The 26,855-nt window shown below is 50.7% G+C and overlaps 1 protein-coding gene across 1 annotated transcript in view; it reads right to left on the reverse strand.

Moving 5' to 3' along the window:
- Positions 1-26,855, reverse strand: part of TCERG1L (transcription elongation regulator 1 like) — a 194,239-nt gene that overhangs the window by 135,679 nt on the left and 31,705 nt on the right. The window contains exon 4 of the mRNA XM_043926019.1: positions 22,037-22,222. Within this exon, the coding sequence (XP_043781954.1) occupies positions 22,037-22,222 (186 nt within the window). The remainder of the gene's footprint in view (positions 1-22,036; positions 22,223-26,855) is intronic.

The following is a 26,855-nucleotide window of genomic DNA, read 5'->3' on the forward strand; positions in this document are numbered from 1 at the left end:
TGGAATATGACCATGAGTGCCCTTGACTGTGTGAAAGTGTAGCTGCCCAGGTTAGCACTGGGGAGGCCGACAAGGAGATGGAGAGGCTGAGACCCTTGTGTTGTACAAAAAAAAAGAGAGTCATCACATTAGGGAAGAAACACGCCATCTTACAGAAGAAGAATCAGTCAAGTCTGAGTGTTTCATTTCCCTGTAATTCACTGAAAGAGTATTGAGCTTGGAATGCCTAAGACAATATAAACATCTTGTGTGGGACGGTGTATGTGAACTCGGAGAAAGTAGTGGCTGCAAACGGTAGACCCCTGTTTGCCCATCGCCCCCTGTGTCCAAGCCCCTTGGACACCCGCTCGCACCAGCCCTGGCCTTGACCACTAGCCCTGCGTCCCCAGTGGCAGAGGAGCCAGTATGTCACCAGCAGAGGCTTGAAAACCGCCTGCGGGTGAGGTCTGCCCTCTCCCCTGCCCTAGCCTCGTTCAGCCTCCACGCCGAGTACGTGGCCTCATCAGGAGAGGCACGGGGCCCAACCCCCCTCCTCCCTGCTTAAGCCAACAGACCGGTGCGTGAGGGACACCGCCCTGGGTCAGCCACCACGGGGCAGACTGGCAGCTGACAGTGATGCCTGAGGCACCAGCCGGCAGGAGCAGAGGAGCCGCCCAGCTGCAGGCCCGGGGCACCACAAGCTAGACAAACGGTAGCTGTCTGCAGTCGCTGAGTGTCGGGGTGGCGGGTTATGCAGCAGTGGGTGACGGTTACAGAAAGAGCTGCCAAAGCAAAAACCTGAAACGCGCGGCATTTCCATCAGGACTGGCTGGAAAGCGGATGCCGGAGCCCGTTATATAGCATCAAAACAATCAGCAAGGCCACGGCCTGTGGTCACTCGGAAGATGGGAAATACACTCAGCGACCCGAGTCACTGACCTCGGAAGATGATCTCCAGGCAAAAGGCTGGGACTGTCAATCAGCCCCGTGTCTGCTGGCGGCGAGATGTGAGAAGAGCAGGGCAAGCTGAGGGGAGAACTGTGCAGAGTCTGCGAGTGGGATTGAGAGGGACCGAGGCCGGCTGAGCTGGAAGAAGCACTGTGGCTCACTTCCAGGGCCCCTGCTGGCGAGTCAGCCTCAAAGTGAAGTGGAAGCTCCACCAAAGACCGAATGAAAGGCGTGACTGTAAAACACCTCGGCAGTCAGACTCCTGAACCATTCATGGGGTGCCTGGTCCTCGTGTTTGCTCACTCAGCTGGGGCCGACTTGTTTACAGCCCCATGGACTGTAGCCCACCGGGCTCCTCTGTCCATGGGCTCCTCCTGGCAAGAATACTGGAGTGGGTTGCCATCTCCGACTCCAGGTGGCTTCCTGACCCAGAGATCTAAGCCTCATCTCCTGCACGTCTCCTACCTTGCAGGCAGACTCTTCACCCTTGAGCCACTGCAGAAACCCAGGGTGGTGTCTAGCAGCTAGATAAAGAGGCTTCCAAGAAACCTCAGAGGTGCAATCCCACAGAAGCCCAACCCCGTAATCACTGACAGGCCTGTCTCAACAGTACATGTGGCTGTAGCTTTTGTGGAGTCTGACACATAGAAAACTCACAAGACTTTTAAGAATGTTGTACCAGCAGAAGGACAACCTGCCTGGACCTAGTCCAAATGGCTGACCTGCGAGTTAAAGAGTTAAAGAACTGGTCATTCTTGTGGGCCGCTACATGGACTGGTCGGTTAGTCAGCAAAACATCACTTCTCCATTATGCAGCTAACAAAATTCCTCACCTTCCATTTGATGTGAATAGTCATTTTCTAAAATAGACAGATCAAGAAATAAAATATCAACAGTCTAGTTACAATGGAAGAGTTAACCGACAGAAACATAGAACTGAAAAGCAGCGTCATGGAAAGAAACCGCCTCTGGAGTGGGGATACCAGGCCCTGGGGCAGGAGAGACCCTCATTCTTCATCTTGGTCCTCTGTCCCCATGCGCACAGACGGGCGCGTGAAAACAGGGGAAAACCCGCGGAACAAGAGCCCTGGGAACCGCCGCAGGTCGGAAGTGCTGGATGCACCGTGACAGGTAGTGGACACGGGCTTATCTGGGGTCAGGGTGCACGTCCAGGAGAAAGGGAGCCCCACGAGTGAACCACGTGAAGTTGGGGGTGGTTGGGGTACCTGAGGGAGGCAGCCTGCAAGGATTATTTAGGCGGTGATGGGTGAAACATGATAGTGTAGTACCATCGAGATTTACAGCGCGGGGCCAGGCGCTACAACTGAAATTGATGTTTGGCTGGAGAGCAGCCAGCAGCCAGCTCACTCAGGACTCTGTGCCCCTGCCAGCCCCACCAGGACTTCAGAGTCGGGGTGTCCCAGTTTGGGGGGATGGCCTCAATAGGCTCTGATCAAGATGACCAGTTGAGGAGGGCTTCCGCCAGCTCACCTGAATGCGCTTTCTCTCTGGACAGAGTCATCTGCGTGACCTCAACAGCACGTAGACTAAAGGGCCCTGGTCCCCTAGTCCTGCTCAGCTGCTCCTAGAATATCAGTGCTGCTCTCCAGGCGGGAAGGGGAACCAGGAAAAACCTGAAGCATCTCCAGTCTCGTGAGCACAGTTGAGGTGCGGTGTCTTCCTGCCCAGGACACCTGGCCTTGGGGCAGCAGGCTGGGGACAAGGGGACCCGTGGTAGTTACGGGAAGGGCAGGTCCTGCAGGGGACCCAGGGTAAAGAGACCCTGCTCGGGGCTGTTGCGGAGGCATCTTGAGAAAGTCAGGCTTCAGCCCCAGAGACAGGGACACTCTGGCAGAATCCCCCACACCCGGAGCCCAGGCCCGCCCCAGAAATGAGCCTGACTTCAGCCCCATCCGCCCCGTCAGAGAAATCGGAATTCCTCGGTGATGGATCTGCCCTGATGAAAGAGCGGCAGGACCTCCTGTTTTCTCGAAGGGGCCTCCCTGGTGCTTCTGCCACTGGTGTGTGGAGCAGGGGGCCGTGACCCAGCACACACTGGAAAAAGTGTCAGTGAGACATAATTACAGAGGCAAGTGAAAGGAGGCTGTGGGAGCGATATTAATTAACAGCATTTAATCCATTAGGCAGTGTTGCCAGCTTAACCTCTTTGGGATTCTTTGAGTTTGTCTATGATTAATTCTTTTTGGAAATAAGAGCCAACATCATAGCTTGCTAATAGGTTTAAAATAATAAATTTTTTAAAAAACCGTGAGAGGTTTACATCGGCTTTAGCTTCCGAAGTGCCTGCAGTAACTCCGCTTGTAAAGTGCGTGCCCTTCTGTCCAAGGAGGTTTCTCTGTCTGCATCCTCTCCCCACAAAGACACGGGTCTCCCAGGGCAGGAGCTGTGGGCACATGAAGTCAGCGCTCACGAGCCTCCCAGAACACCAAGACCCTCTGCGACCTGGTTCTCCAGTGTCCACACCAAAGGTGGGGCCGCCCAATGCGGCCGGGGTGATGAATCCTGGTTGATAGTATCGCGTCCTAACACAGAGCTGGTCCAAGGTCTGCACTGGTGCCGGGGATGCAGCGGGCGCTGCACACACGTGTACTGAAGGCTTCCATCTGCTAAGGGAGCCGTGTGCCAGGGGCCGGCGAGGGACAGCCGGAAGGCTGGACTAGAAAGCCGGCCTAGCGGCAGAGGTGTCCGTGGGGCTCTGGTGTGCAGGCAGAGGACACTGGCCGTCAGCATTCCCACGAGCGTCGCACAGCTCCAGGCCCTGAAGCCTTCGCCCCAGGGTCACTGCTGGGAGGGGCGCTGCGGGCACGTGCGGGAGGGTCATTCCGGCCACAGTGCTGCTGACGCCCCGGGAGCTGGGCTGGGCCGGGCAGGAGGAGGGTCACACAGCGGGCTCACAGTCCAGTGACAGCGGGCAGTCCCTGAGCAGGACACACGTTCCCCCACGAGCACTCGGGGGCTTTCTGGGGGGTGACGCCATCCGAGTGTTCAAGGATGAGCAGGTGTCGGCCAGGACCACCGTGCAGAGAAGCCCGGGGGTCCCGAGAGAGGCAGGGAAGGTGGGTGCGGTGGGCAGGCTGGAGGCGGGTGCAGAGGCCGCTGGGGAGAGGTCCGCATGCCTGGCTAGGATCTGATGCTGGAGCCTGGGGGTGGGGGGCGTGTGGGGTGGGGACCATACGGCATGGGGCAGTGCTATAGGCTGCAGTCTATGCCTGGCCGTGGGAGGAGTGGGCCAACTGGGCAAAGGGAGCCCAGTGACCGAGGGAAAGCTGGGGGTCCGTGAAACCCCTCCTCACCCTCCTCCGCTGTCTCCCTGCAGAGCTCCTCCACGTGGCTGCCTGTGCCCACCTGTGCAGAACCCAGAGACCACCGGAGTGCGCCAGAGCCCCCAGGGGCTTGGCAGAACTTGAGCAGAGGGAAGGGACTCGGTCCAGAGAGGAAGTCCAGGGTCACCTTCTGCCCCACAGGCAGGCTGTCTGCAGGGAGGAGACCCGCTCAGGCTTCGTCCTGCCCTGAGCAGTGCGGGTGGGGAGCCACGGGCTGGCACCCAGAGTTACAGGCTCCAGGGACAGGATCGCCAGCACTCCATGTCCACACGTGCATGCGGAGCCCCTTCCCAACACCCTCGAGACCCACCGCCCACGAGCCTGGGCCCAAAGAATCCCCAGGTTCACGTGTGTGCAGAGTCACAGGTTTACCAGTTACTTAAACGCACCTGAGGACTCGCGCATGTGGACGAGGCATGCACGTCTGGTCTGGATACAGACGCTCTGGTTCTGGGTCCCCTCAGCAGCACCCTCCGCCTCACCTGTGACAGGTGATGACTTCCAGGGGAAGGGCCTGAGAGGCCCGGCCAAGCCCCTCCTGGTCTTCCCTGCAGGGGAGCAGGCACTGCCTATAAGGCCGGCACCCTCCGCCCGCCGAGAGGCCTGATGCCCACTGCCCCGAGTCCTCTCGCCTCCCCCACCACTGCACCCAGGAGACCCCCAGCCCCTCCTCCTGTAGACAGCTGGACCAACAAGCCTGGCATCGGGGGAATGTGAAAGGCAGAAAATGGGGGCAGCACTGTGGAGGTGGCAATTTAGCCACAAGAGCAGGTGGGTTTATTGGAAGTTGTAGCCGTCAGCGCAGACGAGTACCTTGGAGGAACCCAGTGTAGACTGAGAAGGGAGGCCCAGGGCGGACAGAGCCCTTGGGGGCTGGGGGTGCCCAGAAGCACACAGCGTGGGCACGGGGCAGGGTGGCACCAGGAAGGCAGGGCAACCAGGCTCCAGGTGACAGGGAGGCAAATGGAACAAGGACCTGCCAGGAGGTGAAGATGATTAACTGTCAAATGCCATCAAAAAGTCAGTAATCGGAGGATGGGAAACACACACTTGGATTTAGGAAAGTCCAGGTTGTGACCTCAATAAGAGCAAATCCAGCAGAGTGGAGAAGCAACATCCGCTTGGATTGAGCACAAAAGAAAAGAGGAAGAGAGAAATAGGGCTGCTTGCAGCAACGTGGATGGGCCTAGAGACGGTCATACCAAGTGGAGTAAGTCAGACAGAGAAAGGCAGCTGTCAGATGACATCACCTACGTGTAGACTCCAAACAAGGGGTTCAAATGAACTTATCTACAAAATAGAAACAGTCACGAATATAGAAAATAAGCTTATGGCCACGAGGGGTGAAGGGGGGATGGATAAATTGGGAGACTGACGTTAACATATACGTAGTACTGTATATAAAGTAGATAAGCAACAAGGACCTATTGCACAGCCCAGGGAGGGCTACTCAACACTCTGCAATGGCCCAACTCTGTAGGAAAAGAATCTGAAAGAGTGGAAACATGTCTATGTTGTAACCGACTCACTTTGCTCTACACCTGGAGCTAGCACAGCATCGTACATCAATTATATCCCAATAAAGTGTTTTTTAAAAAACGAAAATTCAGATGTTCCCTACATGCTTCACCCCTGCAGAGCCCATTACCATGAGTAGATCTGAGTGGGTCATCCGTGTCACCTTAGCAAATGTAACATCCCAATTAAAAAACAGAAAAACAAAGGAAGACAGCTGGCTGGGAAAAGCCATCCTCCAGACCCGTGCAGCATTTAAATGTCAGCGATGCTGAGAGCCAGCTCCGCGGGGTTGTTTAAAGCCCAGCATCTGTGAGTCCCAGACAAGAGTCATCCTCTCCAGGGAAGGCGAACACTAGGGTCCTTGTCAGAAGAAGCATCCTCTATCCATCTGGTTACCATCACCATTTCAGTTCTTTCTTGAAAAGCCTCAGATGTACATAAGTGTTCCTTCCATGTGTGTACATGAGTAAACTATTGCCTTTGTTCAGTGGCTCAGTCATTTCTGACTCTCTGCGACCCCATGGACTGCAGCACGCCAGGCCTCCCTGTCCATCACCAACCCCTGGAGCTTGCTCAAACCCATGTCCATTGAGTCGGTGATGCCACCCAAGCACCTCATCCTCTGTCGTCACCTTCTCCTCCTGCCCTCAATCTTTCCCAGCATCAGGGTCTTTTCTAATTAATCTAGTACATACCCAATCCCCTGTCAGAACGTGGAAGCGTGAGTCCTTGTTGGCTGCCCCGGTGTCCCCAACCCTGGCCCCCACCGCCTGCCTGCATGCACCAGCGGCTGGTCTAGGCGGCTGCAAAAGCCACACCCTGCTCCTCCCTTTCTGGTCTTTGCAGGACAGCACGGGCCAGCAGCTGGGAACCCGGGTGCAGGGCAGTCCTGTCTGGCCGCTCCTAATTCAGACACGGCCCTCCCCCTCAGGAGAGCTTTGCCTGCAGAAAGCATCTCACACCTGCCCAAGCCCCTGGACTGGATCCTGCGCACAAGCCCCGCCCCTGGGCCTGTGGTTTAGCCTCGTGCTTGACCACGAGGGTTGCCCGCTGACCTGGCCAGAGTGGAGAGCAGGAGGCTTTCCCGGGCTGGGCGGGCTGGGCAGGGCCACGCGACGTCTGGGCCATTTCGTCGGCTCTTTTCCAGATGATCAGAAAGTGTTTCTCCATCCTGAAGTGAGGGGCTTCCCTTCCCCTCACCTCCTCGCATCCCTCGTCTCAGCCCCCACCTCTCCCTCCCAGCCCGCCCTGAATCCCTCAGCCCCGTGGGGCGAGTGGGAGGTTAACTCCTGGCACCTGGCTGGTCCAGGCTCCTCCCCAGCCCATGCCTGGGTGCGTGGTGATAGGTGATCTGGGGTGACCTCCCAGCCCCCCTCAAGGTAAGTAAGCCCCCAGGTTTGGTCCTTGTCACGCCCTGTGCCTCTGATGCTCTGTGATGTTGAACTCCAGGAGCATCTGAGTATCCAAGAGCAACGCAAAGAGTTGCTTTGTCTCCAGCAGAAAGCAAGCGGGACGCAGCCGATGCCACCTTCTGTGACTGGAGGTGGGATCACAAGCACCCACGTCCCCCGAGTGAGCTGAGCAGCTGGGCCCTGGAGACAGAACAACAGCTTCAGGAGGAAGTGAACCCAGGAGGACCACTCCTCTCTTCTGTCAGTAGGACTGTATTTACATCTGGGAGGACAGGAAAAGACTATTCTCTGCACGCTGTATAGACAAGGGAGGAGGCAATTCTATGGAGTGATTTAATCTTAACCATCCGACCTCACCTGACCAATGGACATCCCCACCTGTCCTCTGGCTGCCGAGCCTCCCCTTCAGGAAACACCCTCGGGGCCGTCTAAGTGCCGATCAGGGAAGCAGACAGCCCTGTGGGTGCTCGGCCTGGGGAGACAAACCATAAACTGCCCGCTTACAGCCAGTTAAGCGATGGGTGAGAAAGAATAGGACAGGACTGTGAAGGCTGGACCAGCTGTGGAGGACCGACGGTCAAAGTGGGCGCCGTGGACAAGGTCAGCTGTCCGCACAGCTCCCAGTGAGGTCTAGAGGAGAGGAGAGGCCGAGGGACGGGCTGCGGGAGCCCAGCAGGGAGGCTGCAGGAGGCGGCTCTGGCATCCTGCCCCTCTCCTTTCTGAGCACCCTCCCTCGTCTCACGAAGGTGGCCCTCCGGCCCTCCCCTGGGTGGGCCCAGCCTGCACGGAGGCAGGGCGCCAGGGGAGCCTGGACCCCAGCAGAGAGCGGGGGCTCCGAGCTGCTGCTGGCCCGGCCCCCACCAGTTGCCCCCCGCCCCCCCAGTGGAAAGATGCCCTGCCCATCTCATCTCAAGATCCCAGGAGACACCAGGGTGGTGAATCGTATCTCGGACGCGACTCGTGACCCGGGTTCCAGCTCAGCCATTCCCAGGCACCTCGGGGGACGGGAGGCCAGCGGCAGAAGCTGCGCTGCCCGGGGTCTGTTTCTCAGCGGCGCCCGCCCCCCGTGCTCCGAGCAGTGGCCGACGGCTCAGCTGTGAGCTGACCCCCCAAGGAAATGAGGCGCTCACGTGCTGCTCGCGAAGGACGGTGGCCCTCAACACCAACACCCGTAAGTTGTAAGCTACCAATGGGACGTTTCAGCAGCCCACACCTCCCGTGACTAAAGGCTCCTTAAGTGCAGACTTCTTTTTTTTTAGTTTATTAAACTTTTAATTTTTTTAATTGATTTATTTTAATTGGAGGCTAATTACTTTACAATACTGTGGTGGTTTTTGCCATACATTCACATGAACCAGCCATGAATGTACATGTGTCCCCGTCCCGAACCCCCCTCCCACCTCCCTCCCCATCCCATCCCTCAGGGTCATCCCAGTGCCCTGACCCTGAGCACCCTGGCTCATGCATCAAACCTGGACTGGCGATCTAGTTCACATTTGGTAATATACATGTTTCAATGCTATCTCTCAAATCATCCCACCCTCGCCATCTCCCACAGAGTTCAAAACTCTATTCTTTATATCTGTATCTCTTTTGCTGTCTCACATATAGAGTCATCATTACCATTTTTCTAAATTCCATATATATGCATTAATAAACTATATTGGTATTTTTCTTTCTGACTCACTCCACTGTATAATAGGCTCCAGTTTCATCCACCTCATTAGCACTGATTCAAATGCATTCTTTTCAATAGCTGAGTAATATTCCATTACGTATATGCAGCACAGCTTTCTTATCCATTCATCTGCCAATGGACATCTAGGTTGCTTCCATGTCCTAGCTATTATAAACAGTGCTGCGATGAACACTGGAGTATACGTGTCTCTTTCTGGTTTCCTCAGGGTGGATGTGCAGCAGTGGGATTGCAGGGTCGTACGGCAGTTCTAGTTCCAGTTTTTTAAGGAATCTCCACACTTTCTCCATAGAGGCTGTTCAGTTCAGTTCAGTCACTCAGTCGTGTCTGACTCTTTGTGACCCCATGAACCGCAGGGTATCAGGCCTTCCTGTCCATCGCCAACTCCCAGAATTTACCCAAACTCACGTCCATCGAGTCAGTGATGCCATCCAACCATCTCATCCTCTGTTGTCCCCTTCTCTTCCTGCCCTCAATCTTTCCCAGCATCAGGGTCTTTTCCAGTGAGTCAGCTCTTCACATCAGGTGGCCAAAGGATTGGAGCTTCAGCTTCAGCATTAGTCCTTCCAATGAATATTCAGGGTTGATTTCCTTCATGACTGACTGCTTGGATCTCTCTGCAGTCCAAGGGACTCTCAAGAGTCTTCTCCAACACCACAGTTCAAAAGCATCAATTCTTCGGCGCTCAGCTTTCTTTATAGTCCAACTCTCATATTCATATATGACTACTGGAAAAACCATAGCCTTGACTAGACAGACCTTTGTTGGCAAAGTAATGTCTGTGCTTTTTAATATGCTGTCTAGGTTGGTCATATCTTTTCTTCCAAGGAGTAAGCGTCTATTAATTTCATGGCTGCAATCACCACCTGCAGTGATTTTGGAGCCCAAAAAAATAAAGTCAGCCACTGTTACCACTGTCTCCCCATCTATTTCCCATGAAGCGATGGGAACAGATGACATGATCTTAGTTTCCCGAATGTTGAGCTTTAAGCCAAGTTTTTCACTCTCCTCTTTCACTTTCATCAAGAGGCTCTTTAGTTCTTCACTTTCTGCCATAAAGGTGGTGTCATCTGCATATCTGAGGTTATTGATATTTTTTCCGGCAATCTTGATTCCAGCTTGTGCTTCCTCCAGCCCAGCATTTCTCATGATGTACTCTGCACATAAGTTAAATAAGCAGGGTGACAATATACAGCCTTGACGGACTCCTTTTCCTATTTGGAACTGGTCTGTTGTTCCATGTCCAGTTCTAACTGTTGCTTCCCGACCTGCATACAGGTTTCTCAAGAGGCAGGTCAGGTGGTCTGGTATTCCCGTCTCTTTCAGAATTTTCCACAGTTTATTGTGATCCACATAGTCAAAGTCAATATTGACTATTTGGCATAGTCAATAAAGCAGAAGTAGATGTTTTTCTGGAACTCTCTTGCTTTTTCAATGATCCAGAAGATGTTGGCAATTTGATCTCTGGTTCCTCTGCCTTTTCTAAAACCAGCTTGAACATCTGGAAGTTCACGGTTCATGTATTGCTGAAGCCTGGCTTGGAGAATTTTGAGCATTACTTTACCAGCGTGTGAGATGAGTGCAATTGTGTGGTAGTTTGAGCATTCTTTGGCATTGCCTTTCTTTGGGATTGGAATGAAAACTGACCTTTTCCAGTGCTGAGTTAATTTGCTGGCATATTGAGTGCAGAACTTTCACAGCATCATCTTTCATAATTTGAAATAGCTCAACTGGAATTCCATCACCTCCACTAGCTTTGTTCATAGTGATGCTTCCTAAAGTCCACTTGACTTCACATTCCAGGATGTCTGGCTCTAGGTGAGTGATCACACCATCATAATTATCTGGGTTGTGAAGATCTTTTCTGTACAGTTCTTCTGTGTATTCTTGCCAGCTCTTCTTAATATCTTGTGCTTCTGTTAGGTTCATAGCACTGTTGTCCTTTATTGAGCCCATCTTTGAATGAAATGTTCCCTTTGTATCTCTAATTTTCTTGAAGAGATCTCTAGCCTTTCCCATTCTGTTGTTTTCCTCTGTTTCTTTGCATTGATCACTGAGGAAGGCTTTCTAATCTGTTCTTGCTGTTCTTTGGAACTCTGCATTTGAATGGGTATATCTTTCCTTTTCTCCTTTGCTTATCACTTCTCTTCTTTTCTCAGCTATTTGTAAGTCCTCCTCAGGCAACCATTTTGCTTTTTTGCATTTCTTTTTCTTGGGCATGGTCTTGATCCCTGTCTCCTGTACAGTGTCAGGAACCTTCTTCCATAGTTCTTCAGGCACTCTGTATATCAGATCTCTAGTGGCTGTACTAGTTTGCATTCCCACAACAGTGTAAGAGGGCTCCCTTTTCTCTGCATTCTCTCCAGCATTTATTGTTTGTAGACTTTCTAATAGCAGGCATTCTCAGTGGCATGAGATGGTACCTCATTGTGGTTTTGATTTGCACTTCTCTGATAATAAGTGATGTTGAGCATCTTTCATGTGTTTGTTAGCCATCTGTATGTCTTCTTTGGAGAAATGTCTGTTTAGTTCTTTGGCCCATTTTTTGATTGGGTCATTTATTTTTCTGGTATTGAGCTGCATGAGCTGCTTGTATTTTGGAGATTAATTCTTTGTCAGTTGCTTTGTTTGCTGTTATTTTCTCCCATTCTGAAGGCTGTCTTTTCACCTTGCTTATAGTTTCCTTCATTGTGCAAAAGCTTTTAAGTTTAATTAGGTCCCATTTGTTTATTTTTGCTTTCATTTCCATTAGTCATGGAGGTGAGTCATAGAGGATGCTGCTGTGACTGACGTCAGAGAGTGTTTTGCCTAAGTTTTCCTCTAGGCTCACTTCTTGTTCATGTGACCCAGACTCTCAGGCTGTGTGGACGCTGGCCTGTGAGGTGTCCTTGCTCTTCCTGAGTCCTTCTCCACAACTGGAGCTGCCAGAGGGCTGGGCGCCTTGAGGACGTTTGTTCAACCACCTCCCCACAGGCTGCAGAAGTTTCAGCACCAGGGGCAGAAGGCCAGCTCCCTGCCTGACTCGAGCCAGAGGATCAGCACAGTCTCCGCATGGCCTTCATCTTGCTGACACAACAGAGGGGTCTGTTTGGGCCTGAAGACGCTCCCAGGGGCTTCCTGGACCATGGTCTCCAGTGAGTGCACATCCAGCCACCGCAGCCCCTCCCGCATCCGCCACCACTTGCTCGGATACTGTCTCCAAGGCGCTCTCATCACAGGTCAGAAGAGACGGCCCAGCCCGGGAGGGGGCTGCTGCTCTTGTTACAGCAAACTTGCCAAGACCAGGCTCTTGTCTTGTCTGTGACTGTGGCAACAGGACCTAAGACAGCGACCAAGCCTCTTAAGGATGCTCTCCACTAAAGCCACAACCGTTGGGCCCCTTCCTCCTTCTGCAGACCAACCTAACCTTCTTAGTCCTTCTGGGCTCTCTTCCAAAAATGACCTCCCCCCAACCCCGAAGAGCTCATCCACCCCCTCTCTGCCCCAGGAATCGGACAACAGGCATCACGCGTGTGAGCACTGCCCTCTCTGCCTGGACTGGTCAACGTCCCTGCAGCACCAGTAGCCTGGCCACAGCCCTGGCCATCAGGCCATGCGTTCCAGCTCCATGGCTCTACGGCTGAATGTGAACTGTGGCAGGAGGGAGGGGCCAGTGGCGGGACTCACGGGTGGTGATGCCTACAAAAGAAAGGGCAGACCCTCGGAAAGGGGGCCGAGTTCCAGGCTCACTCGTCTGTTGGAGGGCACAGAGAGAAACAAGCCAGAAACAGAGACAGAGCTAATTCCAGACAATGAGAAATACTATGGGGGAAGTAAACAGGTGAAACAAGAAGGAGTTGATCCCTGAGGGTCCTTCAGGATGAGAGGGTAGGAGCGCATCTCAGCTGAGCCTGAATGATGGAGCAGAGCCTCGGGCAGGGCCACGGCGGGTGCAGAGGCTCCGAGGCAGCCAGGCTTGAGGTGTCTGAGGCTCAGCAGGAAAGCAGAGGTTGGGAGGATCGGCAGCAAAAGCACAGGCTGTGGTCACAAGGGGGGCCCCAGAGGCTCCGGGGAGACGCCTGCGGCCTGTCCTGAGCTCCATGGGGGACAGTCACCGGGGTCCTGAGCAGGGGAAGGCATGGTCTCATGCACACTGTGAGACCTGAATGCTGGCTCCTGTGGGGAGAGTGTCTGACAGCAACGTGTGGAAGCAGAGAGATTGGGGCAGCAGGCTCAGCTGGGAGATCGTGTTGATTTGGACGAGGAAGTCAGACTTGGGGAGCAGGTTGGGAGGGACTACGGCGCCAGCGGACGAATGTGAGGTTTCAGGCAGAAGGAGGACCAAGGATGACTCTGGGGTACAGGGCACACAAACTGGGCAAGTGGGGTGGAATTGATGGATTAGGGAGCACTAGTAGAGCAGACAGCGTATTAAAAAGCAGAGACGTCACTTTGCCTACAAAGGTCTGTAGAGTCAAAGCTACGGTTTTTCCAGCAGTCATGTATGGATGTGACATTTGGACCATAAAGAAAGCTGAGCACTGAAGAATTGATGCTTTTGAACTGTGGTGTTGGAGAAGACTCTTGAGAGTCCCTTGGACTGCAAGGAGACTCAACCAGTCCATCCTAAAGGATATCAGTCCTAGGTGTTCATTGGGAGGACTGATGCTGAAGCTGAAGCTCCAATACTTTGACCACCTGATGTGAAGAACTGACTCACTGGAAAAGGCCCTGATGTTGGGAAAGATTGAAGGCGGGAGGAGAAGGGGAAGACAGAGGATGAAGATGGTTGAATAGTGTGACTGATTCAGTGGTCATGAGTCTGAGCAAACTCCTGGAGACAGTGAAGGACAGAGGAGCTTGGCCTGCTGCAGTCCTTGGGGTCGCAGGGTCGGGCATGACTTAGCAGCTGGACAACAGGATAAGCGCACTTGGGACATGGCAGAGAGCAAGGGCCCTGCACTCCCGGGCTCTACAGATCTGTGCAAAGATGCCCCTCCCAACCCAGAAGGACTCTCAGGAGGAGAGGTAAAGGCTTCCACAGGAAAGGGGGCAGCTGTGCCCGACACCTCCCACAGCAGAAAGAATCCGTGTGGATTCACGACACCACAGTGAGCGTGACTGCATTACAGCTGCCAGCACCAACAGGGACTTTACAGAAAAAAAGACAAGAAAACAACAACAAAACACCACATCATTTTGAGCAAAAAAAGGCAATCACGCAAGAATGCACAGACTATGATTACATTTATGTAAAATTCAGAAAGCGCCTAAACCCTGAAATACATTGTTTAGAAATAATGCTTCTATGTAAACATGCTTCTGAAAAACAGCACAGCAAAGACTGGCACCTATTCAGGAGATAATTATTCCTGGGGAGGGTCGCGGCTCCCGGGAGAGCTGGGGACGGAAACAGCTATTTCTCAGGCTCAGAAGGAGGTACTGGGGGTCTATTCTATCAGCATTCTTTATTCGTGGTGTAAACATAGACGTGTTTTTGTGTGCAGGCTGGATTGCCAATTCTTTTCAAAGGAAGAGTGAACTGGAGCTAACAGTGCGGATGGCAAATGCATCTCGAGTGATGGGAGTTCCTCGGGGAAGGTGGCGCCAGGTAGGTCCCAGGGGAGTTTTCTAGACGGGCGACCTAAAACAGGCCGGCTTGTTGATAGGAAGGGTTCACAGCTGGATCTCCACTGAGAAAATTCTGCACTCAACGTGGCCCAAACGTCCTAACACCTGCTTGACGAGTTTTATCTTGCATCCATAACATGAGTTCACTTGTGGATAACAAACTAGACAAAGTCCTCTCTTGTCTGTGTAAATCCAATAAGTTTTCTACCAAAAGCGGCTCATTCTCCCCATTAGAAACACATATGTCTTTCTCATGGAAGCCAACTGAGTCTCTGGCACTCTGGGGTGTGAGCGATTATGCTGCAGCAGTATTTCTGTCTCTACAAACCTCTAAAATGTTAATATGTGTTATGACATGTTTGATTAGAGTGGAGGAGGAAAGAACTCCCGGGTAGAAAGAGAAGACGCTGCACGCCCGGACGGCTGGGTTACTGTGGTTGCACAGCCTGGCTCGGCAGCCGCGGAGCCCGCTGCCGGGACCGGCGGACGGCTCCACAGAGGCCACGGGGACCAGCTGGCTCGGCGACTCTGCTGCCTTTTCGTACAGCCTGGCTGGTAAGGTCCTGACAGAGAAAAGAAGCGTCACCTCCCAGCTGCTCTGTGGCAGGACACAATGTTAAATGTAGACCGTGAAATGGCTCCAGAAGCAGAAGAACAGGTGGTAAATGGCTTCCAAGGCAGATGGCACTTTTAACGGCTGTGTTCACCAGTCACTTGCTGAACCGGAGACCATGGCGGTCACTCACACTCTGCCGTTTTCACTTGAACGCTTACGAAATGGGGGGTGAAGTTTTAAAAATAGCTACCGTCATTCTTAAAAAGGATCACTTTGTTTGTTTCATCAGACAGGAGCAGACGCTGGGTGTCGCGTGGTGCTTTTACCCTCCCGAAGGTGGGTGCCCCCACACACTCCGCTGTAACATCTAGGGGTCTGCCGAGGGGGTGCAGGTCCGAGGGCCTCCCTTGGAGAAGGTCCCCCCCCGGAGAGGGCCAGAAGGCAGGTCCTTCTGGCAGATCCTTCAGCATGGCTTCAGTTCTCCCCTGATAAACTCCACCTTCTCCTTAAAACTAAAAAATAGGATGCAAGGTATGCTTTTCCCCTGAACACGTTCCTTCCTTAACCTGAAAATTCCAAGGCTTCAGGGATAGTTGGGAATAAGGCAGAACGCATTAGCTGAGACCCGCTGGAAGGAAGCGAAAAGAAGGGCAGCCCTCCCCGTCTGCTGACCCTCTTCAACCAGCTGCCCGCCCATGTCTGAGTGCCCTCCAGTGAGGTCTCTCCAGGTGAGCCCTCTGACCACCCTTCCCCGGGCCTCGCCCCTGATCCAGGAGCAAGTATGAGAGAAACGGCGTCAGAAATTACAGCAACCAAGTGAACAAGTGGAAGAGGCTGTATTCATCCTAAGGAGAATGGACGCTGAGGTCCGGGCAATTGCTGGAGGGTTAGTCTTGGGTGGTGCTTCAGGCCAGGCAGGGACGGGACAGCGCGTCCTGCCAGCAGGCGACACACAGGCTGGGCGGGGGCGGCGACCACGCAGACCGACATGAGCCAGCGGGAGACCCGGGGCGCGCGGGGTCGTCCAGAAGAGCCGTGCCAAGGACTAACGGGGCTGCACGTGCCAGCAACGCTCTGGGAGAGAAAACCCGCTTTGAACTGAATGTGGAATCGGGCAAGGGGTTCTTTAAATAGGGTGTCTTATTTGAAATCCTAAATCACGATAAAAACATATAATTCAGCTGTTCTCGTGGCTGATATTCTTTCCAGCACCAAGCCTTCTTTTGGGTCCTTCAGTTACTGGATCAGAACTCTCCACGGAGCTCCTTCACACACTGATCCTGGTCTCCACCATGTAGGTGGGCGTCTAGACCATGAACTAGGGCTTCTCCATGGAGGCACCTCTAACATCTGGGGCCAGATTAGCCTTCCCATGGGGGCTATCTCGGGCTGTCACGTGTGTAGCTGAATCCCTGGTCTCTACACCAGCAACAGCCACCAGATCTCGACAACCAACGAGTACCTCTGGCCGTGGGTGAGTGTCCCTGGGAGTATGCTTCCCTCCACTAAGAATCACACAGCTAAACCACAGGGCTCCTGAGGCTATCGGGCTTTTAGTACCAAGCCAAGGGCATAAATAAAATAGTCTAAATCATTTATCTAAAATGGGACTAACTTCTGGATAAAAACAGGATTATTCAACTGTAGATACATTGAAGTTTACGCACTTTTGTGACGTCCCTTGTGGTCCAGTGGTTACGAATCCACCTTCTAGCATAGGGAACATGGGATTGACCCCTGGTCGGGGAACTAAGAGCTCACATGATGTAGAGGAACCAAGCCGCCTCACTCCAAGTACTGAGCCCCTACGCTCGGGAGCCCAAGAGACACAACTAGACAGCCCAGTTCAGTCCAGTTCAGTCGCTCAGTCGTGTCTGACCCATTGCAACCCCATGGACTGTAGCACGCCAGGCCTCCCTGTCCATCACCAACTCCAAGAGTTTGCCCAAACTCATGTCCATTGAGTCGGTGATGCCATCCAGCCATCTCATCCTCTGTCGTCCCCTTCTCCTCCTGCCCCCAATCCCTCCCAGCATCAGGGTCTTTTCCAATGAGTCAACTTTTCACATCAGGGGGCCAAAGTATTGGAGTTTCAGCTTCAGCATCAGTCCTTCCAATGAACACCCAGGACTGATCTGCTTTAGGATGGACTGGTTGGATCTCCTTGCAGTCCAAGGGACTCTCAAGAGTCTTCTCCAACACCACAGTTCAAAGCATTAATTCTTCCATGCTCAGCTTTCTTCACCGTCCAACTCTCACATCCATACATGACCACTGGAAAAACCACAGCCTTGACTAGACGGACCTTTCTTGACAAAGTAATGTCTCTGCTTTTTAATATGCTGTCTAGGTTGGTCATAACTTTCCTTCCAAGGGGTAAGCGTCTTTTAATTTCATGGCTGCAATTGCCACCTGCAGTGATTTTGGAGCCCCTCAAAATAAAGTCTGACACTGTTTCCACTGTTTCCCCATCTATTTCCTGTGAAGTGATAGGACCAGATACCATGATCTTAGTTTTCTGAATGTTGAGCTTTAAGCCAACTTTTTCACTCTCTTCTTTCACTTTCATCAAGAGGCTCTTTAGTTCCTCTTTGCTTTCTGCCATAAGGGTGGTGTCATCTGCATATCTGAGGTTATTGATATTTCTCCCGGCAATCTTGATTCCAGCTTGTGCTTCTTCCAGCACAGCATTTCTCATGATGTACTCTGCATATATGTTAAATAAGCAGGGTGACAATACACAGCCTTGACGTACTCCTTTTCCAATTTGGAACCAGTGTGTTGTTCCATGTCCAGTTCTAACTGTTGCTTCTTGACCTGCATACAGATTTCTCAGCAGGCAGGTCAGGTGGTCTGGTATTCCCATCTCTTTCAGAATTTTCCACAGTTTATTGTGATCCACACAGTCAAAGGCTTTGGCATAGTCAATAAAGCAGAAGTAGATGTTTTTCTGGAACTCTCTTGCTTTTTCAATGATCCAGAAGATGTTGGCAATTTGATCTCTGGTTCCTCTGCCTTTTCTAAAACCAGCTTGAACATCTGGAAGTTCACGGTTCACGTATTGCTGAAGCCTGGCTTGGAGAATTTTGAGCATTACTTTACCAGCGTGTGAAATGAGTGCAATTGTGTGGTAGTTTGAGATTTCTTTGAGATTTCCTTTCTTTGGGATTGGAATGAAAACTGACCTTTTCCAGTCCTGTGGCCAATGCTGTGTTTTCCAAATTTGCTGGCATATTGAGTGCAGAACTTTCACAGCATCATCTTTCAGGATTTGAAATAGCTCAACTGGAATTCCATCACCTCCACTAGCTTTGTTTGTAGTGATGCTTTCTAAGGCCCACTTGACTTCACATTCCAGGATGTCTGGCTCTAGGTGAGTGATCACACCATCGTGATTATCTGGGTTGTGAAGATCTTTTTTGTACAGTTCTTCTGTGTATTCTTGCCAGCTCTTCTTAATATCTTGTGCTTCTGTTAGGTTCATAGCACTGTTGTCCTTTATTGAGCCCATCTTTGAATGAAATGTTCCCTTTGTATCTCTAATTTTCTTGAAGAGGTCTCTAGTCTTTCCCATTCTGTTGTTTTCCTCTATTTCTTTGCAGTGATCGCTGAGAAAGGCTTTCTTATCTCTCCTTGCTATTCTTCGGAACTCTGCATTCAAATGGGAATATCTTTCCTTTTCTCCTTTGCTTTTCCCTTCTCTTCATTTTACAGCTATTTGTAAGATCTCCTCAGACAGCCATTTTGCTTCTTTGCTTTTCTTTTCCATGGGGATGATCTTGATCCCTGTCTCCTGTACAATGTCATGAACCTCCATTCATAGTTCATCAGGCATTCTATCAGATCTAGCCCCTTAAACCTATTCCTCACTTACACTGTATAATCATAAGGGATTTGATTTAGGTCATACCTGAATGGTCTAGTGGTTTTCCCTACTTTCTTCAATTTAAGTCTGAATTTGGCAATAAGGAGTTCATGATTTGAGCCACAGTCAGCTCCTGGTCTTGTTTTTGCTGACTGTATAGAGCTTTTCCATCTTACACTGCAAAGAATATAATCAATCCGATTTCGGTGTTGGCCATCTAGTGATGTCAATGTGTAGAGTCTTCTCTTGTGTTGTTGGAAGAGGGTGTTTGCTATGACCAGTGTGTTCTCTTGGCAAAACTCTATTAGCCTTTGCCTTGCTTCATTCCATACTCCAAGGCCAAATTTGCCTGTTACTCCAGGTGTTTCTTGACTTCCTACTTTTGCATTCCAGTCCCCTTTAATGAAAATGACATCTTTTTTGGGTGGCAGTTCTAAAAGGTCTTGTAGGTCTTCATAGAACCGTTCAACTTCAGCTTCTTCAGCATTACCAGTTGAGGCATAGGCTTGGATTACCATAATATTGAATGGTTTGCCTTGGAAACGAACAGAGATCAATCTGTCATTTTTGAGATTGCATCCAAGTACTGCATTTCGGACTCTTTTGTTGACTACAATGGCTACTCCATTTCTTCTGAGGGATTCCTGCCCACAGTAGTAGATATAATGGTCATCTGAGCTAAATTCACCCATTCCAGTCCATTTTAATTTGCTAATTCCTAGAATGTTGACCTTAACTCTTGCCCTCTCCTGTTTGACCACTTCCATTTTGCCTTGATTCGTGGACCTAACATTCCAGGTTCCTATACAATATTGCTCTTTAAAGCATCTGACCTTGCTTCTATCACCAGTCACATCCACAACTGGGTATTGTTTTCGCTTTGGCTCCACACCTTCATTCTTTCTGGAGTTATCTCTCCACTGATCTCCAGTAGCATACTGGGCACCTACTGACCTGGGGAGTTCCTCTTTTAGTATCCTATCATTTTGCCTTTTCATACTGTTCATGAGGTTCTCAAGGCAAGAATACTGAAGTGGGCACAGGCAGTCCCTCTCAAATGCCTTCTGCTGATGTCAAGAGGGGCGAGCTGGGGCAACCGGACTAGGAGGGCAGGTGGCCCTGCCTCCCCAAGAACCACTTCCAAGAGCAGCCCTGCCAGAACCGCGTGCACCGCTGATGCCTGGGACTGGCCAAGTAGCCCAGAGGACGCCCATCAGGATGGGGTCATCGGCCCAGACAAGCCCCAGTTCCAGCCCTGCGATGATCAGGGCTTCCAGGAGAGAGGGACCGATAGATCTTCACCACAGAGGCTATTTCAGCAGCCACCTGTTGAGTGCGGCCCCTTCCCCCTCTGACGGCCGCTTTGGCAGTCTTCTACAAGATAGATCCATGGATGCTGCCTTTGTCTAACTGAACGCACATGATGGCAAATTTGATTGTAGAGCCTTATACAATATCAACACGGAAAGACGCCTGATGATTATGTTGCTTTATAAATCACATGAGACGTGAAGAGTGAAGCCGACCCTGGGGTACACGGGGTTTGGTTCTGGGTTCTTTCTAAGATTAATTTGCTCAGAAAATAGTAAGTCATCCTTAATAAATGCCAGTGGACTGATGGATTTTAACCAAAATCTTGACACAGCTGTAAATTATGTTCCACACAAGAGAGTATCCATGTGTTTTATTTATTTCCCCCGTCACACCCTAAGTGCATGTTCACTGACACGCTGAAATAGAAATAAGAGTCTGTTCTTGAGAATACAACTTTCTATTGACCAACTAATTTACCAAGTTAACACAGAAACACGCACGCCCAGGCCCAGTGTTGAGAAGACCACAACACTTACACTAGAAACAAGACCAGAAAACCAGTGACACCCCCCAGTCTGGACAGTAATGAGACCAGGTTATCTCCATTTCTACCTCAAAGGTGCATTTATGTGTGTGTATGTGTGTATGTATCACCATCCAGTGGCGTCTCTGTCACTGATAACAGAGCCATCGATGATAAAACCCTGGAGAAGGAAATGGCAACCCATCCCAGTACTCTTGCCTGGGAAATCCCACAGACAGAAGAGCCTGGTGGGCTGCAGTCCATGAGGTCACCAAGAGTTGGACATGACAGCGATTAGACAAACAATGACCCAATACTAGCATGCAATTCTAGGATTGACTCTGGTATAGAATTAATAACCCCACAGAATTTCTATCCAAGTCTTACTGTATCATGTGAAAAACTAGAACTCTAATAAATAGCACTAGCTCACAAGACTCCAGCACTTACTAAATGTCATTCCAAATCAACCCTGCTTTTGTGACATTTAAGGACAGACCCAAACATGCACTCGCCAGGACGGCCGGGGACAGGCCTGCTGGTGACAGTGAGCAGGCACGCGTGTGCAAGCTGAGGACAACCAGTCCAGGACCAGGCCTTCCCGGTCCTTCCTGAGACCCTCATCCTGTACCTCAGCTCACAACACCAGAGTGTCCGCCAGCCCCGCCTCAGCCCCGAGGACTTAGAACAGCACGCTGACTACATGGAGGAACTCAGTGCCTTGGTGGCCCCCTTGCCGCTCAGCCATGGGCTTTGGTGGGCCTCTGCACAGGTCCTGCCGTGATGGGGGAACCCACCCCATGTGCTCAAAACAGGCCTGGGCCAGCCCAGGAGGGACGGCTCAGTGACAGCCCCAGGCGAGTCTGCACTGTGTACTTTTTTGTTTCATTAACTCAGATGCATAATTCTTTTCCAGCACATTGCCTATGCTTTCTTCCAAGCTCTGCCTCAGACAATTAGATATTTCTCTATGTGCATCACTCCCTGTGAAGAGTAAGGAAAGACGTGCCTCGTTTCTTCAAATAGAAACTTTGCACTTTGTTTCACGGCAGAAAATGCCCAGGTTGGCCCCCTGACCCTCACAGCCTCGGGCAGTGGGACGGAGGTCCATGAGTGTGGGCTGCAGGTGAGCAGACCCGGGAATCCCTCCCCAGCGCCCCACACCAGAACCCAGGAAACCGTGAACCTGGAGGCCAGCAGGCCCCCGCCTGGGCTGCCATGCTGTGGGCTCTTCCCAGCCCACGGCTCTGAGAGACGGGTTGGGTACTCACCGGGGAAGGGTGCGGTCCGCAAGGGGATCCTGATGGGCGCCAGGGTCAGGAAGTGGCAGGGCTGCGTCCTGGAGGGGGGCAGGCCACCGAGCCCCTCGGGGTCCACGGAGACCACGGCTGCAGCGGCAGCTGCGATGGCCACGGTGGGGCCACTGCCCATGGGCTTAAGGCTGCTGTGAGAGCCACCTGCAGAGGGGGACAGGGAGGTCAGCAGGGGTGCCCAGCGTCCACTGCAGACAGAGCGTCTGAGCACCAAGAAAAGAGGAGTGTGGGGACCCCCCTTCTTGGAAGCCCATGCCCTGCGTCACTGTCCCGGAAATAAGTGTGATGAGCTCTCAACCCCGCCAAACGTCACCTCTGCACAGAGCTGTCTGCAGTCACAGGGTCACAGCCGCCAGAGGACAAGCCTGCCTCAGAGAGAAGGCACTGCTGTGGCTCCCAGGACGAGGCGCGGTGACAAAGCCTCTTACACGGTCGTTCCCACGTCTCTGCAGTCACCAGGTCAGCCGGTCTTCATTTGGCTGATCAGATCCAAGCATGTCCTTGGTCTCAGGCCCAGAGCTGCTCATCTCACACTTTAAATACCAAAGGGCACACTCGGTGCCAGATTCCTGAGTTTCTCTTCATTTCTGTCTTTCCGTATTTTCCAAATGCACTATGATGGCATTCACAGATTTTTAAATTTAATTTTTTATAGAGCAGGTTTATAGTTACAGGCAACTCGAGCAGAAAGTACAAAGAATTCCCACATACTTCCCTCTTATCACCCACTTGGATTGGGTGCTAAATTCATGAACAAACACTGATACATTATTATGACCCAAAAGTCCATAGTTTACATTTCGGTTCACCATTTGTGTTGTACAATCTATGAGTTTTGTCAAATGCAAAACTAAAAACCCTGTGTGCTCTGCCTGTTCATCTCCACAAGCTAGAAATGACTGAACACAGTGAGGAAGACATGTCAGAAGCTGAGATGGGCTGAACGCAAGGCCTCTTGCACCATTAGCCAAGGTGTGAAGGCAGAGGAAACGTTCTTGAACACAATTAAAAGTGCTGCTGCAGAAGCTGCAGCAAGTTACTCGGAAGAGCTAGCTAAGATAACTCATGAAGGTGACTACACTAAATAATGTATTTTCAATGTAGACAAAACAGCCTTCTGTTGGAAGAAAATGCCATCTAGGACTTTCATAGCTAGAGAGGAGAAGTCAATGCTTCAAAATGTCAAAGGGCAGGCTGACTTTCTTATTAGGGGCTAACGCAGTTGGTGACTTTAAATTAAAGCCAATGCATTCACCTTTCCAAAAATCCTAGGACCCTTAAGCATTATGCTAAATCTACCCTCCTGTGCTCTATAAACAAGATGACAATAGCACATCTCTTTACAACAGGTTTGCTGAACATTTGAAGCCCACTGCTGAGACCTACCTCTCAGAAAAATAAAAGTGGATTTATTTCAAAATATTACTGCTCATTGACAATGTACCTGGTCACCCAGGAGACAGACAAGACATTAATGTTGTCATGCCTGCCAACGCAGCATCTGTTCTACAGCCCATTGATACAGGAGTCACTTTGACTTTTAATTCTTATTATTTAGGAGTTACATTTCATAAAGCTGCTGCTGCATGCTCAGTTGTGTCTGATTCTTTGTGACCCCATGGACTATAGCCCCCAGGCTCCGCTACACTGGGATTTCCCAGGCAAGAATACTCGAGTGGGTGCCATTTCTTCCTCCAGAAGATCTTGCCGACCCAGGGATTGAACCTGTCTTCTACATTGAGAGGTCAATCATTTACCACTGAGCCACCTGGAAAGCCCCTCATAAGGCTATAGCTGCCATAGATGATGATTTCTCTGGTGGATCTGGGCAAAGTCAATTGAAAGCCTTCTGGAAAAGATTCACCATTCAAAACGTCATTAAGAGCATCTGAGATTCATGGGAAGAGATCAAAACACCAGCCTTAACAGGAGTTTGGGTAAAGCTGGTTCCAAGCTTCATGGATGACTTTGAGGGCAGTGGGGAAGAATTAACTGCTGCAAGTTCATGCTAAAATTTTAACAGATAAGCAAGGAGTTGCCTCTTAAGGATGAGCAAAGAAAGCAGTTCTTTGAGATGGAACCTACACCCGGTGAAGGTGCTATAAAGACTATTGAAATGATAACAAAGTAGGTTGACTATTACATAAACTTAGTTGAGAAAGCAGTAACAAGGTTTGAGAGGACTGACTCAAGTTTTGAAAGGTCTGCTCTGCGTAAGATGCTATCAAATGACACTGCAGGGAAAACAGAAATCATTCTTGAGAAGAAATAAACTTATGTGGCAAATTCATTGCTGTATTATTTTAATAAATTGCTGCAGCCACCCCAAGCTTTAGCAACATCACCCTGATCAGTCAACGGCCGTCAGCATCATGTAAGATCCTCCAATAAAAAGATCACAACCTGCTGGAGGCTCAGATGATGGTTAGCATTTATTAGCAATAAAGAATTTTTTAATTAAGGAATGTATGCTGTTTTACACATAATGCTATTGCACACTTAATAGAAGGTAGGATAATGCAAGGATAATGTTTATATGCACTTGGAAGCCAAACAATTGCTTTATTACCATATTTACTTTATTGCAGTGGTCTGGAACCAAACCTGTTAAATCTCCCAAGTGTGTCTGTTTGTATTTAAAGTCCCCTGTGTCCTTTCATGGCTAGATAGCTCATTTCTTTTTATTACTGAGTAATATTCCATTGTATGGATGTACCACAGTTCACCCATTCACCCACTGAATGCTTTCCTGGTTGTTTTCAAGTATTTACAATTATGAATAAAATTGTTGCAAACATTTGTGTGCATGTTTTTGTTTGGACGTGAGTTCTCAACTCATTTGGGTAAATACCAAGGAGTGTGACTGCTGGGTCACACAGTCAGATTACCCTTTGCTTTATAAGAAACTGCCAGACTGTCTCGCAAAGCGGCTGCACCCTTTTGCATCCCCACCAGCCAGGAAGAAGAGTTCGTGTTGCCTCACACCCTCGCCTGCACTTGGCGTCAGTGCTCTGGATTTCAGACGTTTCAGCAGGGGCGTAGTGGGGTCTCATTTTCACACACAGATTTAAAGTCAGGGAAAACCCACTATTCAATATAGATTGTCTTACTTAATAAAAACACATCATAAAAAAGTATACAATGGAGAAAATAAGTGTCTAAAACCATTGGTCAGTCCCCCCCAGCTGAACACTGTGGACCTTCTGCCACGCAGCCAACCAGAAGTTTCCAGAGGCAGGGTCTGGACCGCCAGGACACTGCACATACTGCTCTTCCACGAGGCATTAGAATAAACACGTCCCCCGTCATTAAAGGGCCTTCCCAAGGCCAGTTATTAACCAGAGCTTAGTATTCCCAGCAAAGGACCCAGCACACACATTTGCCTATTCACTTAACCAGCCACCATCACGGCAGGTGTTGCGTGGTCAGTAGCTCAAGTGGGTAAAGATTCCACCGGCAATGCTGGAGACACAGGAGACACTAGTTCGATCCCTGGGTCAGAGATCCTCTGCAGAAGGAAATGGCAACTGACTCCAGTATTCTTACCTGAAAAAACCTATGGACAGAGGAGCCCATCGGGCTACAGTCCAAAGGGTCGCACAGAGTCAGACGTGACTGAATGACTAAGCACACAGTATAAATAAGCATGACTTATACAACTGCATAAAAAAAGTTAATGTCTGCATCTAGCGCCTAACCCAGGATGGATATGCAGGGCCAAAGCGGGGTGAGCATTTTGGGGTGTGCAGGGTCCGTTTAATAAGGTAATTCTGTAAAAGCCCACACGCTGAGGCTTCACACAAATATCTCTTTGTAAATTTAGCTTCCCTCCTCCGGGACTCCTGTCTGTTATTTTACCACCGGGGCTGTCACTGGAATTTAACTCCTTGGCCCTGCTCAGAATCAGGCCTGCTGCTGTGACACAGGGCTTCAAAGAACTGTGATTCTCGAGGCCTCGGTCAGAGACCTTGGTGGTAGGCTCCTCTCGAATCTGTTGAATAACTATATATTTTGTTCAAAACAAAGACGGTCTTGAAGCAAAGGATGAGAAAGTAACTAACAGTGATGTAAACAGTTGCCAAGGCAAGAGCATTTTACAGATGGGTATGTGGGTAGAGTTTTATCTTCGAGTGATTTGCTGTCAAAGAGTATGATTCAACCAAAGGAGAAAAAGAGAAAAGCAAACCTTATCTGCTTCTTGAAAAAAAAAAAAAAAGAAAAAAAAAAAACCTCAGAAAGATAGCTTTTAACCTGCTTTGCATCCATTCAGGTACATATAAAAATGCACTACTTACTAGTTAGATCCCAAAATCGACTGCGTAATATCGTGGAAGTAGAAACTTAATAATCGATGTTGACAAAATACTGTCATAATTGGTGGACGAGATGAGATGGAAAGCAGGGGTCTTGTCACCGCCAGGCTCCCACCAGCTGCAGCCTTGCTCAGGCGCATCGTCTGTCGATGCTAGAGCCAGGTACTGGGTGTGGTTCCCGACCTCCAAGGCCAGGAGCACAGGTGAGCCCAACCCCGGCGGGCAGGTGGGAGAGGCAGCATGCGATGGGAGGGGGCGGCTCAGGCGCCCCCAGCGACCCCCGCCTGGAGGCCAGTGCGGGCGGGAGCCACTGGCAGCGTCCCTCCCCTCTCCATCCCCCGGGCCCCCAGGTCGGGTGTTTATGGAGCGTCTCCACCTGTCAGACTGCGCGCAGCCTGGGGCAGGAAAGATGAGGCCACGGGAGGCACTGATGCAAAAGATAATCGCCCGCAGGGACACACAGC

The sequence above is a fragment of the Cervus elaphus genome, chromosome 15, assembly GCF_910594005.1.
Source record: "Cervus elaphus chromosome 15, mCerEla1.1, whole genome shotgun sequence".
Classification (NCBI taxonomy): Eukaryota; Metazoa; Chordata; class Mammalia; order Artiodactyla; family Cervidae; genus Cervus; species Cervus elaphus.